Raw genomic sequence first — 17326 nt, forward strand, 5'->3', positions numbered from 1 at the left:
TATATTAATTCTACTAAGACTTCAAATAGTTTTTCCTTTAACCATAACCCTCGTTTGTCTTTTAACTTCTGGACTCACACATTTTCTATTTCAGTCTGTGAAGGCAGTAAATTCTAATAAGCAGCGTGACTTGGCCAGCCTGTCTTTTGCTTTCTTTGCTTTTGACACACCTACAGAACTTAAACGTGATTGGGCAGATAAATACGGTAGAAGAAATCGAAAGTAAAAGTGTACAGGGTGCATTCTGTTTATCTTCGTGACTCGTTTTGCATGGGGCCTAAAAAGAAAAAAATATGTAATTTGTTGGTGTAGTGTTTCCCGATATATAAATTCATTTTTTAACGTCTTGATATTTCAGTCGAAATGACAATTATTATTGTCCACTCTCTTCTAATGCTGCAGGCACTTTCGGTTACACAAGGTAAGTCTTTTTACATTGTTGTTTTAGAGTTTTGATCTAGTTGGTTTGGATTCATTTAAAACGGCCAGCATTTATACCAGGAGATTAAAAAAATATTTGCTGTCGTGTAACTGAGAAATGCTTAACTTAGTATTTCCTCCTTTAAGAAGTATGTAGCGATGTTTTTGGATAAGAAATTAAATATTATTAAATAATCCAAAAGGATATGATAGTTCCTATATTCAATGCAATAGAAAACGTTTTCAGATTATTCAGACCTTTGAGAGGGCAGATATTGTGGCAAACAGGATGTATAGAGGACCTGAAAACCACACTTGAGTAAAGATATCTTACCAGAAAATGACTTTGGTAAAAGTTAAAGTCTCTTATTAGTACTGTATATTACTTGAGTGAAAGTCTTAATGTATTTCATACTGTACTTAAGTATCAAAAGTATTTTTCTGATATTAAATGATACTTTCGTATTGAAAGTGAAAGTAAATATTGTTAATAAAAAGGCAAGCGAATTTTGAAGAATTAAATTTATTCTTCTGAGCAATTTAAAATGGAGCCTGTTTTACATGGAGGAAAACTAGGCCTTCAAAACTTCCTTCCATTCATTACTCCTCCCCTCCTCTCTTCCCTCCCTCCTTTAATCTATCTCTCCATCCTTTCTTCTCTACATTCCTGAAAAATGTGCTCTTCATTTTTAAAAACAGAGCCCCCTTCCCCTCCCCTCCCTACAGTAATAATAGTGATCATTACTTGAAACTGAAAATTTTGGTGTTCAACTTTAAAATAATTTGGCTTTGAATACTCTGAGAACTCAGTCTCACTCTTCTAGGGCTGAAGACAAGTCCAGCATTGCTAATTAACCTTTCACGGGCTGCTGAGGCAGGTAGAGGTTTATTCAGCTTCAGAGATAGCTTGCACACAGCTGGGAAGGATTTTAGCAAGTCTGTGATCTGCTGAACAGGACAAGGATTCGTCCAGTCTTGCACTGCAGGGCAGAAATGAAGTTGTCTTCATCAGATGAACTGAACCTGGTGGGATCACCCCAGACGGAGACAATGGTTCTTCCACGTGTTGTTTGATGTAGTCAATTCCTGAAATACAAGCAGGATGAAAATTTAAATAATAGAATTAATACAACTTTCAAACATGGCATGACAACCTGATGCTTTGCATTGTAGTTTGTTTTGATTTGTGGCTTAGAAACTATACAAAATGTACACATATACAAATATTGTCTTACCCATTCTGATTATGGCATCATCCTTAGTCCAAATTGTTTAGAATTTTGAAATGAGAATAGCAGCTTTAATCAACTAAGGTTCTCCTAACATGTGGCCAAAACGGTTCTTAATTCCCTCCTGTAAGGCATCCACCAGAGGCTTGTAATACTTCAATGTCATGCCATCATAAGAAGAAGTCTTTCATGCCAGCAAAAGAAAACATTTTTCACAAATTTAGCCATGGCTTTACATCCTCATTGTCACCACTGTTGTTTGTCACTGAAGATTCAGATTTCTGCTTCCATCGTGAAATCAGTGTCCTTGGGCAGAATTCTACAGCTGTGCTCACTTGCATCAGACATATCTGAGCTTGACTGGAAATATAAAAAGTCAAGTAAAGTACAAATACTTCCAAAAAATTACTTAAGTATTGTAACAAAGTATTATTACTTTGTTACATTACAACACTGAAACAGAAACACTCGATTTATCAAGAAAACCCTTTTTTTAACTCTTTTTCTTAATACTAGTAGGGTTGTACAATCATGTAATGCAGACAACCACCACAAACAGCAATATTCAAATTAAGCCTACCTCCTTTAGTCCCGATACCAGGACACATACATTGGGTAGCATCAGTTAGTGATGGTAGGCAAACTCAAAAACACAAATAGAACACTCTAATTGACAAAACAAAGTAAACACAACAAACTGTTTAAAACTCAGCATCAAAGAAATTATAATTAAAGGTGTAATTTTAGGTGAGAGAGCCTCCTGTGATGTCAAAGCTGTTCATTGCTACAATATCTTTCCATAGCAGGCACATTCAATTTGATCACTGCTGTACATGCATTAACTATCAACGCTTTGAATACTACTGTAGCATATTAACACAACTGTTCTGCAACTGTTTTTGTCTCTTCCTTTCCAACTATATTCTTTTCCCAATCTATTTTATCATCTTTTGGCTCTTCATTTTCCTGCAACCACAAAAGTATCTGTGCATATAAAAAATGACAAAAGTTAGATATGATGTGTAGGCTGTTACTCTCTTCTCATCTTGCTAGTGTAATGCTGTAGGCATTAGTAAACTACAATACTGTGCTGTCATGACAAATACATTTTTCTTTAGGAAAGTGTAGTTTCCTTTTCTTTGTCAAGTATCCATCATTTTGACTTTGAAAAATAGGTGTCAGATTTTGTGCTTCTTTATACACTTTAGATTAATTGGTTATTAAATTCTGATGTCATGTTTTCTTCATATTACTGTCATTTTAAATAATTTACGTATTACCAACCATTTTCAGTTTTCTTGTTAAGTGACAACTGCAAGGTTAAAAGACAATCATTTTGTACTCACCTATAAAATACCCAATTAAGAGGTTTCATAAAGTTGTTCATTAATCTCTAAGATTCAAAATTGTTTTGGGGACGAGATACTCGTCCACAAACAGTATCTAGCAATTCCAACAAAGAAATAAAATAAAATGCACAAAATAGAACTTTATGCATACCAAATTCTGTAAGGTTCAATAATGGAAATTAGTGAAAGAATATTGAATATTGTTGTAACTAAATACGAGACAGCTTGAAAAAGTTATAAATACAATATACAGAATTGGAAACACTCAAAATGGCAACTTGCATGTAGCAGATTTCTTTGCAGAATAGAAAATTAGTAAGTAAACACATTAGAAATAATGTATAAATTCCATGTGTTCTACTCTCAAAATGAACACTGAAACAGAAAATGAAATTAAAAGGTACAAACTGAGTGTGCATAAGTGTGTTGCGCACTCCAGTAAGAAAACACGTAAATGAAGGGAAAATACTGTACAAGTATAGGATTATTTGATGTGGAGAGAAATGCGTGAGTGACAGCTGCCTGTTCAGCAGATACAGAGGGATGTTCATTCAATAAGTCTTGTGAAGACTAGAGCAGGAGGGCATTGTAGACTTTGAGAAGAAAGGATGAATAGGAGTCATATGCATTAAAGGGGAAACAAGAGAAGGGGAGGGAAGGAGAGAGAGAGAGAGAGAGAAAGAGATCAGAGACCTGAGATCTAAGGAGCAGCCAGAGACTAGTGTGTCTTGTAAATTGTTCATGCTTGTTTTTTTAATGTACTTCTGGTGGTCCATAACATTGGAAAAGTTTAACTAGGGACATCAGGCCTGCGAAAAACAGTGTTTCTTGTTATACAATGCAAAGGACTGTCCCTTGCTTGTGTGTGTGTCATTTTTAAAACTGGTCTTACTTTAGTGATAGTAAATACCTAGCACGCCATTTACACCAGCACCAGTGAATGGTGTGTTGAGCACATTTACTTTGTCTTATGTGGTAATCCAAGTCCTGTGGGGAAATGATATGAAAACTAAAAATTTTGTACAGTGATTCTGTTTTTCTATGCATGATCTTGTAGTACATGTTGTAAGTAATAAAGGTAATGTGTAAGTATAATTGTGCAAGAGATGTTTACTGTAAATTGACAAGTAGTGACATCAGAAATTTTCTGTCAATTTTATGTCAGCAGCACCAATTTCATAAACATGTACATGTTAAGCACCTTCAGATGATGTTTATTAAAGAAGAGCACCATATTAAATTAAAGACAAGAAAAAAAAAATTGTTTAGTAAGTAGTTAGGCATTGAGACTAGGGCACTGAACAGTAAATTATGATTTTGTGATTTTAGTATAACACTGAGCAAGTCACTTTATCTGGTTTTGGTCCAACTATAAAAAATGTGTGTAAACATTCTGCTGTATCCTAATCTTGTAAGTCGCCCCATGAGTCATCAGCCAAATATACAATAATAACATCTTAATGAAAGTAAATTTACCTTAAGCCTAGAGTTGTTATTATTATTGTTAACTAGCCAACCCGCTCAGGCCGGTTTTTTAATGATTTTTAAGCACAGGGAGAAGATTAACATTTGAAAAATCGGTAATGTAATAAATCAGCAAGAAAAGCAACATTGTAACAATGCACGGAACGAACCAACACACAATCGTCTGCGGCGCCAGGCTGAGGGTGGAACGGGAGGAGAGGAGAAGGACGTCCACTCTGCTCCCTCCGTCATGCTAGTCTGCTGATTTCTCATCCAGTATGCACTGCCTGCTCATGTGCCCACCTCCAACTCGTCACTCGAGTCGTTATCATCTTTGCACAGTCCAGATGCACCAGTGACTCACGTAGACTTTTCATTGCTCTGTGCGGTTTTGGCTGCCTTTCTATATATAATCAACCAAGACACCCGACCACGGTAGTAGCGAGGTGGGAGGGGGGTGTGTACAAAGTGCAGGAGCATCTAAGAAGATGCATGTTTGTCGCGGATGCGAATTGCTGTATGTAGCGTGTAAAACAGTTTGCCATGGTGCACACGGTCGTACGTCGTAAACGAAAACTTGGTTTTTAAAGACTGCTTACTTCATTGTGTATACGACTGTAGGTGTATGAAAAGATGTAACTCAGGAGAGGGCAACATACAATACAGTGTTTTACATGCTGCATACAGCCATTCACATTTGCGACAAATTGTTTTACACGCTGCATTCAGCTATTCACATCCGCGACAAATATGAATCTTCTTAAATGGTGTTGTCGTGTCCACCCACACTCTCGAAGCACACACACTGCCTGGTCATGTGCCCGCTTGCAAGAGCAACTAACAGAGACCCATCCACCAACTGTAAGACCATGGGATACCCTTCGCAAACTGCTCTACACGCCGCATACAGCGATTCACATCTGCGACAAACAAACTGTTTTACACACTGCATACAGAGATTCACATCCGCGACATGATTTTTCTTAGATGGTCCTGTCGCGTCCACCCTCGCACTCGAAGCATACACACTGCCTGGTCATGTGCCCGGTCGCAAGAGCAACTTACAGAGACCCGGCCACCAAGTCTAAAACAATGGGAAACCCCTCGGAAACTGTTTAACACGCTGCATACAACGATTCACATCCACGACAAACTGTTTTACACGCCAAATACAGCGATTTACATCCGTGACAAACATGCCTCTTCTTAGATAGTCCTGCCGCGTCCACCCTCGTTCTCGAAGCATACACACCGCCTGGTCATGTGGTGCCTCTGTGTGAACCGGTCAGATACAGAGAAGGTCAGCTGCTGAGAGAGCGTCTTGACTGTTGCAGGGCCTGCATTGGTGAAGCAGGTGAGACGGTAATGAAACAGAGGCACAGGGCTTATTGGTTTTTAAAGACTGCTTCCTTCATTGTGTTTTAACCTCAGTTTTAAAAGATTGTTTTAAGGATCCCATGGGATACCCCTCACAAAATGTTTTACACGCTGCATATAGCGATTCACTTCCATGAGAAACATGCCTCTATGAACAGTCAACGTGGCTCAGAGGTGCATGTGGACTCTACGACAGACGAACATAAATGACACCGCTTTTCCTGTGTCGTCGTATCCAATGGTCTTAGAGTTGGTGGGCGTGGCTCCTTCCTGCGCGCCATGGGCGTCTTACTTGTCGGCGGCTTAATGAATCCACGCCCCTTCCGGCGTGCTTTCCATGGATGTCTTGCCTCAGTGAATTATATATATAGATTGATAAAATTTTATTTTCTTATATGGGTAATAAAGATAAACGATTTAAAAGATTCAGTCATAAATAAGAAGCATAGTCATTGAATGGTTTTCATTTTTTCATTAATATGATGCACAAAAGCTGCTTGGTTGACTCATGCCTGAACTTAAAGCTGTTGGGATAGACTCCAGCCCTCTGCCACCCTGAGCTACCTTGGGTGGGTTTGAGAATGTTATGTTGATTGAGAAAAATTATATTGTAATTACATCAGACTCCTGATGAAATTATACATGTATATCTTTTATTTAGTTTAACATTACCTAAAGCCTCATTCCTTGCTTTTTTTTCTATCAGAGTTCTCATATTTTAATTTTTTCAGCTTTTAGCTTGGACGATTTCTTCACACTGGTGTAGATTCCAATATGTTGAAGCAACTTTAATATCTGAATTATGCATTTGCTATTACATCATAGCATGTTTAGTGTCTGAAAAGACAGGATGACTTGCCACATGAATAATGCTGGGTAGTATTGACCTAGTTTTGTTGTTGTTTTTTGTTTTTTTGCACTGTAGGAAAGATACTTCTGCATGTTTTCTGTTTACTTTTTGATGTTTTTTGTATCTCACATTCTGAAAAATATGAACACATAGTAAATCATTGTGCTAATGGTATGATTTTGCTTTTAGGTTTCTCTGTGTTTGGATCTGATGAACCTTTAGTGGCTGCTTTGGGTGAGGATATTATTTTGCCTTGCAATGTGGATACCCCAGTTCCTTTAGAAGAACTGGAGTTGGAGTGGATTAAGAAAGACACATCTTCTCTGGTGCATTTGTCTATTGCTGGAGAAGACCAACCTGAATCTCAGCACAAGAGTTACAGGAACCGAACTCAGATTTTTCATGAGAACCTTTTAATTGGGGATTACTCACTGAAGCTAAAGAAGACAGAAGTGCAGGATGAAGGCAAATATAGATGTGTGGTTCATTCCAGAACTCAGTCTGAAGAAGTTGTAGTGGAGCTGAAGTCAGTAGGTGAGATTGTTTTTATATGATGCAAAATTACCAGTCTCATAAAATCATGTTATGTTACATAAGGTTATATTAAGTGGCTTTCGAAACACATCCAATCCAAGAAAACAGTAGCAAGAAAAGAGTATCAAGCACTTGGTGACAAAAGGTCCCTTTTCACTGATCTTTTTTAGATTTACAAATGGAAGCTTAAAAGAAAAGAAGTGAAAAACATGTAAAATTTACATGTCCTAAAATACACAACTATTTAAATATACCATGATAAAATAATAAATGTATAAAACTTGAAAAATACAACAATCATATCCATAAATCACGACTGACAATTCTGTTGATGGTGGGTACTTCTAGAGAGTTTGGTCATTAAAACAGTCATGTAAATAATGTCCCATTAAGCTTATGGTTATGTAAGCAAATTCTGGGTCAACTCACTTGCTCATTTTGATGGTTGCAAGGTTTTGAATAAGTGATCTTGGTGAGTGAGAGGGGATTAAATATTCAGATGTAACTAAACAGAGCTTCAGCAAAGGAAATATTTCTTCAAGATGTTTAATTAGGAACAGCTTCCAAGGTAATGTTAACATGGAATTCAGAAGGAAAAAACATTTTCTGGTAAGTAAAACTGTGGAGACAAATTCAAACATCATGGCGGTGATGACCGTGCTTTTAGTTGAGATAAACACTGTCAAACTAATATGACCTTCCTAGCTGTCTTCTTCCTCTAAACTAAGAATACATTTCTAAGGTAAGTGATATAATTTTTCACTTAAATAGTATAGATTGAATTAATTATGATACATTTCAATGTCATTTTATCATCTTATCATTTCTTGGTAATACCAGTATGCCCATTATCATTAGTACAAACCTCATGTATACTGGTAGAAAGTATGTACATGCTACAGAAAACTTGAGGTAAATAAGAATGTAAAGTTTGAATTTAAATTAAGTTGGAAACTGAGTAGGCACGGCTCATGATATAGCACCATAGATAGTTAGATATTTGTATAATGTTCATCCTTGTGGCACATATACTATACTGCCCTGGTACATTTATTGTCTGAAAAATTGCAAGGGAAATGACAGTGAAATGTTTGGAGATCACCTCACCTCCTCATTGTGGCAGGAAAAGATCTTAATCAGGACCCAGACTTCAATGTCACCATAATTCAATAAAGAGTACAATGGGCAATTTTATAATTGTTACTTAGACTATTACAGTTGATTGTAACTGTTTGTACAGTTGTTAAGAGGTTGCCAGGGGCAGGAAAGGAATAGGACTGGCATAGCTGGGTCTTGATATGACTCCTGTTTAGTGCCAACTAATAAGCCTTAAATTGCCATGAGGTAGTATATATTATTTCTTAACATGGTTTCTTGAATATAATTATTCTGTGATTTCCTAGGAGTGAGAGGAACAGAAAGAGAGATCATTGTGGAGCGGCAGAAATTCAGTGAATTCCCCCAGACCTATTAACAGTATCAAGGTAGGGGATTTTCTGCATATCTGAGGACAGACAACCAGCAACCCTCCAAGGGTTTCAGGTTTATTAATTAAAAGGAGTATTCAGGCATGCAGAAATACATATGGCAATCAGACTGAAAGTCTTGTGGCCAGTCCTCCAAATTCTGGGGGAATTTCAGATGCTGATCCTAGTGATTCACATTTAAATGCTTATCATTTGTGCAGCAATTGCTAAATAAAGATATGTAGCTGATGTTGCATACTTTGTCTCTCATAACTTCAGAGAGAAAGCCTATTTTTTTCTGTTCATCAGATTTTTGCCATTCATTTTAAAACTAACACTCTGTAGTAGTGTTTTACTTTACTGTGTGTGACTCTGAAACCTTGAAGGTGATGTGTTTAGCACTCATAATTTTTGGTGCGGGTAGGGTCCCAAAAATGCCTCTAGCCTAGGGGACCCCACCATTCTTAATCTGGCTCTGCTGACACACCAAATAGTTATTGTGGTACTTGACTACTTGGCCACACCCTAATCAGAATGGGAATTATCACCTCCAAATCTGATAACAAGACCAGAAAAGAGTTTCCAGTTTTAAAGCAATTGAAAATGATTTGGTCATTCAATGACACTCCGCTAATATCGGCCTTTCAGAATGAATGAATAATTCTCTGATGTCCAGAAATTAGTTTAAAACTTTTGGAACATTTTTAAGTCATAATGTATTGTTTAGGGCGGCACGGTGGCGCAGTGGTAGCACTGCTGCATTGTAGTAAGGAGACCTGGGTTCGCTTCCCGGGTCTCACCTGCGTGGAGTTTGCACGTTCTCCCCGTGTCTGCATGGGGTTCCTCTGGGTACTCCAGTTTCCTCCCACAGTCCATAGACATGCAGATTAGGTGCATTGGCGATCCTAAATTGTCCCTAGTGTGTGCTTGATGTGTGTGTGTCCTGCGGTGGGCTGGCGTCCTGCCCGGGGTTTGTTTCCTGCCTTGCGCCCTGTGTTGGCTGAGATTGGTTCCAGCAGACCCCCGTGACTCTGTAGTTACGATATAGGGGGTTGGATAATGGATGGATGGATGGATGTACTCTATTGTTCATACCAAAATTCACGTTAAAATATTTCTGGATTGCTGTTATTATTGAATTTACTTCAATATGAGACTTACTACAATTAAATATTAATTGTACAACAGAAAAAACAGAAAGTAATTTCTAAGATTTATCAGTGTTTTATCCAAGGTTCAAGTAAATTTCTATTTGATGTGATATTTTTACTTTATATTAATTTTTTTTTTACATTTTATGATATTGTTTTGTTGGAAGGTTGCCGGTTCGAATCCCGTAAATGCCAAAAGGGGCTCTGCTCTGTCTGGCCCTTTAGCAAGGCCCTTAATCTGCAATTGCTGAGCGCTCTGAGTAGTGAGAAAAGCGCTATATAAATGCAAAAAATTTTTATCATTTTTATTGTATAGTGTAACAGGTGACCCTATTTTTCTCTTTTATACTCTTTATTATGTAGACTTTACCAGAATATCTTAAATCTCATATTCTTACCACATTGTCAGGTACTTTAATTCAGCACTTCTTCCCCACTTCCCTTTTACATCTATAAACTCAGGAAATTAGAGTAAAAGAACAGGCAGTTACTGTACACAGTTAATTATTGTATTATTGATAATATGCCCAAATTATAAGAAATCAGAGTACAATGTGAGTGTTGGTTACAACAAAAACTGTACAACCTGATAATGCTAGATGTGTAGTTTAAGGTGACACATAAATGTGTAGTTTCTCTCTCTTCTTTCTGATGAGCTAATTTCTGGTCAGCTCTCTTCAGGTTGTCACCTGGTTTGCTGTCTTCAGGATGGATTGATGTCAGAGACAGCCACGCCTCACTCTTTGTTGTACTTCTGCACCATCTGACACACACACATACACAACACCTTCCTCAGCCATTCATCAATAAAACAGCTCTGTCAAACTCAAACCCTACAGGCCAACTTTTCTAACCATAAGGGGATGCCACTGAGCCCCACACCTCAGTCACAAAGTTACCAAACACAATTCCAGGTTTAAATAAAATGTTTTTTATTTTTCACCAGTACCTTTCATCACCAACACCTATCAAACTACTCCAAATTAAATACATTTTTTCCTCCTTCTGCTTCCAGTTGAGTGTTGCCTGCTGCCTTCTGACTCTGACTCTGCCATGTTAGGCAGTAGGCTCCTTTTCAAGCCGGACCTGGGAATGCTTCTGGTGCGCTTGAAAGCACTTACAGTTCACATAGAAAATAAGAAGATCCTCACCTGACAGCACATTCTACCAGCACCCAGGGACCCTGAGAGGGTTTTACATCTGGACCCCAACACCCAAGCACCTCTGCAGGTGTTTAAACTGAGACACCACAAGATGACCACTACCTCCTTCCATATGGGGGATTGAACTGCACCTGTCTTCCAGCTTTTGCTGGTTCATCAATTATCTTACTTCGGCCAGGCACAAAGTTGTTTCCTCATTTAGCTGGCAAGCTCATCTGTCCTTCCATTCTGGACTCCCTTCTTGGCAAAAAATTGTCCTCCATCCGAGCCGGGATGCCCGTCTTTCCTTGTGGGCACTTACACCATGTAGGTGAAGCCCACTTAATGTTTGGAGAAAAGCCATTTTCAACACTAGGTCTAAGTAAAGCCTGGACCTAGAAATAGGTGACAGTGTCTAATTTTTGCTATTTGTGGCAGAAATCTCAACAGTAATTTGTAGTGTAGTCTAAAAACATAATTTTTCAAAAGTTACGCTAGAAAATAATATCGTACTACAATATGTTTCAGTAGTTTTAACAGAGTGGGTATAGCGTTGCCACTGACCCTGTGCTTGAATCCTGTACACAGATGTTTTCAGTGTAGTGTATGTTTTCCTCTTTGTGAGTTTTTCCGCCACATTACCAAGGACTTATTGGTTATGTTTGTTGGAAATTCCAAATTGACACACTATGTTTATATGAATGTGCATGATTGAACCCTTTGATATATTCGCACCATGTATAGAACTGTTTCCTTCTCTGATAGTGTCAGTCTCCCATGACTCTGAGCTGGATTAAGGGCACATTAACACTTCTTTGTTTCCACAAACATATAAAGCAGGAAATCTACAGCACACCAATAAAATCAATGATACTTTATATAATAAGACTCCACATCCAAGGATTATTGTGAAAACAGAAAAATAACCAAGAAGTGATCACTTGAACTTAAAAACATTTAAAGAGAGCAAACAGATCAGTACCAAAAGAGACAAAACAATCAGGGAAACAAAACACAAGGGCAAAATAAGAAGTGAATTTGATGGTAGAAAGGACTTCAATAAATCAAAACAAAATCTAATACTAGGGTCTTCTTGTTTGAAAGCTAACACTAGAATTGATTTAGCAGAATTTTGTCCATCTGAGGGATAAGACATGTTGAAATCACTGTCATATTAACATAGTCACATCCCATGATGTAACTGGTGAAACAATCAAGGTTACATGATGGCTCCTAATGTATCACATAAACAAAGAATGAGACGGGGAATACAAATTTAAAAATTTCTCAAAATAATTTGAAATTAAAAGAAAACATTTAAAACAGAATCTTCAAAATACAAAAACGATAAAATAAATCAAAATTTACATATATACATTATTAATTCTATTCATATCATTATGGAGGAAAATAGTATGCTTTTAAAAACAGCTATGACATTTTGCATATTTTTTACATCTAGACACACCAAAATGCACCATTGTACACATTGGTGTGTTTGCTCTGCATGGAAATGTACATCATAGGGAGCCTGCACAGTGCCACTCCCTTAAAAAACACTAAACCACCCTTTTCTCTAGTTGATGCTACACACATGCATACTGTAAGCACCATGGCCCAATGTACCTAATAACATCTCTGTCTCCACATCTTTTGGATGTTGCCATCAAAACTGGCAAAGCGAGGATTGTACTAACAGAACACCACAATACATTTAACACAGCCCATCAAAATATCTGCATGTGACAGGACACGACACCAATATAAATATGTGTTTTTTTCCACAACAGATCTTTTAACACAAAATGACAGATGCGTGAAAAATTACCACTTGAAAACATATACACCTTTCCATGGGAACATGCATTAAAAAAATGCATGTTATCATACAAAAAACATGTTAACGGGCTTCTTTGCTTACATATAACATGACTAAACTACATTTGAAATTAACATTAAACAAATTTGTACTAATATTTACTTTGTAAAAGTATGAAGGTGTGAATAAGGATTTAGATTTATTTACATTAATAGTGTTTTAATTTTAGTAAAGTGCATAGGGTCAAAAACATTTCCATGTGTTTTTGTTCTATTGAATATTTGTACACATTTTACGCACGTGTAAATATAGTGCTTTTTAAGTTACATTGGCTCTGGTTAACATCTTGTAACTTTCTCACTTTCTTTGAAACTAATTTTACTTTTACAGCTTTTACTTCCTTGTAAATGAAAGTTTGGTGATTTTGTCAAGAATTTACTATCAACTTAAGTTCAGATTCTATGATGTTCCAAATGTTGAGAAAATTAGCATGGAATCTCTAAGTGTGCCTGTGTGTGGAAAATCGGAGAAATTTAGGATTTTCACATCCTAAAATTACAACTTTCATTGAAAAATGACGTGTTTTTTGTGTTATATAGAACTTCTCGATGACTACATCCTATCAAAGGGTGAACATATTAGAACAAATACCTTCAGGGATATTTGACCTGAACACCAATACCTATGTACAACGATAACTTCAGAAGAAAATCTTCAAAGAAGTTGCATCATGTTTGTCTTATTACAGGCTGTATGTCTGTTTTTGGTCCAATTTTGAACAGTATTTATCCCTATAATCTTCAAAAATGGTTTGAAATTGAAATGAAATGAAATGAAAATTGCAGTAGAAATTGTTTAACTGGTATTTTTGCATTGTGCTCTGTTTAGTCATAGGGTTAGGGCTATTCATTTATAACATTTTTGTATGAGTAGTTTTTGAGATAAATACTGTACATTTTTTAATATACATGAACACGCACACAGAAGCATTCACAAGCATGTGCATGTACAAATGCATGTACACAAACACACTCAAATATATAAGCGAAGATAGCTAACAGCTTGCCTGACCCATAGCACATCCTAGATGAGGAAGAGAAAGAAATTAATACATAAACACACACATAACTAGATCTGTAAGGGTCCATAAGGAGAGAGGCATTAAGCCATATCTATACCAAGCTGTCTGACTATGCAGCTTGTTTAGTTATATGACCCAAAGTGTGTAATTTCTTTTCTTTTTTTTTTACATTTTATTAATTTTAATCATTATATACAAATAGTTCAGTTTTTACAAAAAATAGGATTGAAAACAGATTGACCCCCACCCCTGAGAAAGAAAGCATGGCCAATGGGGTAAACCTTAAAACTTGTAAATATACCTAAATTGATTAGTTTAATAGGGCAATAGAGATGAATGGAGAAGAAAAAAAAATGTGGAGAGAATTGTTTCCTCGGTGCTTTAAGAGCTTATTCTAAAATATTATTGATTAGATCCTGCCAAGTTTTGAAAAAGTTCTGTACAGATCCTGTAACTGATAATTAGATTTTTTCCAGTTTCAAATAGTATAAAACATTGGTTTCCCACTGACTTAAAAGAGGAGAATTAGGATTCTTCCAGTTTAGCAAAATAAGTCTGTGAGCCAAAAGTGTAGTGAATGCAATCACAGTTTGTGTGCCCTTCTACATTTTAAACCCATCTGGAAGAACACCAAACACAACTGTTAATGGGTTAGGAGGGATTGTGACATGAAGGCTGTCTGAGAGGCACTTAAATAGTTTGGTCCAAAATGATGTTAATTTGGTGCAGGTCCAAAACATGTGACCCAGTGAGGCTGGGACTTGATTGCAGCGTTCACAGGTTGGATCTTGCCCTGGAAACATTTTGGACAGTTTTAAGCGAGACAGATGTGCTCGGTATATAATTTTGAATTGGATAGTTGTATGCTTTACACATATGGAGCTCGAGTGAATTCTCTGTATTGCTACTTTCCACTCCTTTTCTGATATATTGATTAAGAGATCTTTTTCCCATTGTCTTCTTGGATCTTTGAAAGGGAGGGACTGTAAAATAATTTTATATGTTGCAGAGATGGTGTTTAAGTCCTCAAAATTGAGCAATATTTTTTCCGGCATGGAGGAGGGTGCAAGATAAGGAAAATCGGGCAGGTTTTGTTTAACAAAGTTTCTAATTTGAAGATAGTGAAAGAAATGTGTAGCTGTAAAGTTAAATTTGGAATGTAATGGTACATAGGATGCAAAGATGTTGTCTATATAAAGATCTCTAAGCAATTTAATCCCAAATCTTTCCCAGAAATTAAAAACTGCATATGTTTGCAAGGGTTGAAAGAGGTGGCTCTCTTGCAGGGGTGCCACAGATAAAAGATTCTCCATCTTAAAATGCTTTCTACATTGGTTCCATGTCCCGAGTGAGTGAAGCACAATAGGGTTATTAGTATATTGGCGATAGTTTGCATTTATTGGGGCACAAAGCAGGGAATATAAAGAAGTACTGCAGGATTTTACTTCTATTGTGGACCAAGCCTGTGTATGTTCATCTATTTGTGTCCAGGTTTTTATAGCTTACATGTTTGCTGCCCAGTAATAAAACTGAAAGTTGGGTAGAGCCATGCCACCTTCTGCCTTAGGTCTTTGTAGGGTCGCTCTTTGGATACATGGATGTTTTGAGTTCCAAATAAATGAGGTTAAGGTTGAATCTAATTGCTTAAAAAATGATTTATTGAAAAGACACTTAGGAAGAATATTCATCTTAACAACGTTAATTCGTCCAGCTAGAGTGAGATGAAGAGTTGACCATCTATGCGAGTCTTGCTTAATTTTTTCCATACAGACGGCGAAATTTTGTTGATAAAGAGTTTTGTGTTTACTTGTGATGTTTATCCCTAGGTATTTAAACTGATCTGCAATGATAAAAGGTAGGGTGTCTAATCTAATATTATATGCTTGAGAATTCACTGGAAAGAGTACACTTTTATTCAGATTAATTCTGAGACCAGAGATCTTTTGAAATTCTGTAAGTGCTGTTAAGACTGCAGGCACAGAATTTTGTGGGTCTGATATATACAGTACCATATCATCTGCATATAGAGAAATTTTCTGTTCCAGTCCTTCTCTGATAAACCCCTTTATCTGATATGCATTTTGACAGTAAACTACCAGTGGTTCAATGGCGATTGCAAATAGTAGTGGTGACAAATGGCATCCTTGTCTGGTACCACGTTCTAGTTTAAAGTAGTCTGAACAAATGTTGTTAATACAAACTGAAGCTTCTGGATTGGTATACAGTAGTTTGATCCATGCACAAATGTTTGGGCCAAACCCAAATTTCTCTAATGTAGTGAAAAGGTATTTCCATTCAATCATGTCAAATGCTTTTTCTGCATCCAATGATAATAATATTTCTGGGCTGTTTGACTTTGTTGGTGAGTATATTACATTAAACAGGTGTCGAAGATTGGAAGATAAGTGTCGACCCTTGATAAATCCAGTTTGATCTTGTGATATTACCGAAGGCAGCACTTTCTCCATCCTTCTAGCTATGATTTTTGAGAGTATCTTAACATCATTATTCAGAAGTGAAATTGGTCTGTATGATGCACATTGTAATAAGTCCTTATTTTGTTTAGGAAAGACAGTGATTAATGCTTGGCAAAAAGTTTGAGGTGGAATTTGATTGTCTCTCACTTCTGTAAATGTTGCTAATAGGAGGGGAGCTAGCTGTGTGGAGAATTTCTTATAAAATTCTGCAGGGTAGCCATCAGGGCCTGCTGCTTTCACGCCTTGAAGTGACTTTATAGCATCTAGTAATTCTGATAGCGCCAGAGGTTTATCCAGTTCCTCCTCACTAAAAGTATCTATTTGTGGTATCTGTAATGTATCCAGAAATGCATTAGACTGTGTGTTGTCTTCTTTAAACTCAGTAGTATATAAGGATTTATAGTAGTCTCTAAATGTGTGCATTATATTTTTATGGTCAATGATTTCATCTTCGTTTGTGTTGGTGATTACTGGGATTGCATTGCGAACTTCTTGCTTGTGGATTTGTTGAGCTAAACGCTTATTAACTTTTTCTCCATGTTCATAGTAACGATGTTTTGATTTATAAATTAGTTGTTCAGTTTCTTTAGTTGTCAAAGGGTTGAGTTCTGAATGCAGAGTCTGCCTTTTCCTATGCAGAGCCTTGCTTGGATGCCTGGCATGTTCTTCATCTATTCTAGTAATTTCGCTTCTTAGCTCTAATACTTTCTTGGTTTCTAATTTATTCCTGTGTGAAAGATATGAAATAATCTGTCCTCTTAAGAAGGCCTTTAGAGTTTCCCAGAGTATTCCTGCAGAAACCTCTGAAGATGTATTTGTCTCTAGGAAGAAACTGATTTGTTTGGATATAAATTCTGTACAGTTCTCGTCTGCTAATAGAAGCGGGTTAAGACGCCATCTGCGAGGTGAGTGTGTGGGGCATAATGACTTTAGCTCCAAGATCAGAGGTACATGGTTGGAAATAACA

General features: G+C 36.9%; 1 protein-coding gene across 1 annotated transcript in view; it reads left to right on the plus strand.

Moving 5' to 3' along the window:
- The first annotated feature begins 201 nt into the window (after nucleotides 1-201).
- The window catches only part of LOC120525128 (butyrophilin-like protein 8), a 48686-nt gene continuing 31561 nt past the window's right edge, over nucleotides 202-17326 (plus strand). Inside the window, exons 1-2 of the mRNA XM_039747214.1 lie at nucleotides 202-421; nucleotides 6879-7223. Of these exons, the coding sequence (XP_039603148.1) occupies nucleotides 364-421; nucleotides 6879-7223 (403 nt within the window). The 5' untranslated portion in view covers nucleotides 202-363. The remainder of the gene's footprint in view (nucleotides 422-6878; nucleotides 7224-17326) is intronic.

The sequence above is a fragment of the Polypterus senegalus genome, chromosome 1 (genome assembly GCF_016835505.1).
Source record: "Polypterus senegalus isolate Bchr_013 chromosome 1, ASM1683550v1, whole genome shotgun sequence".
NCBI classification, from domain to species: domain Eukaryota; kingdom Metazoa; phylum Chordata; class Cladistia; order Polypteriformes; family Polypteridae; genus Polypterus; species Polypterus senegalus.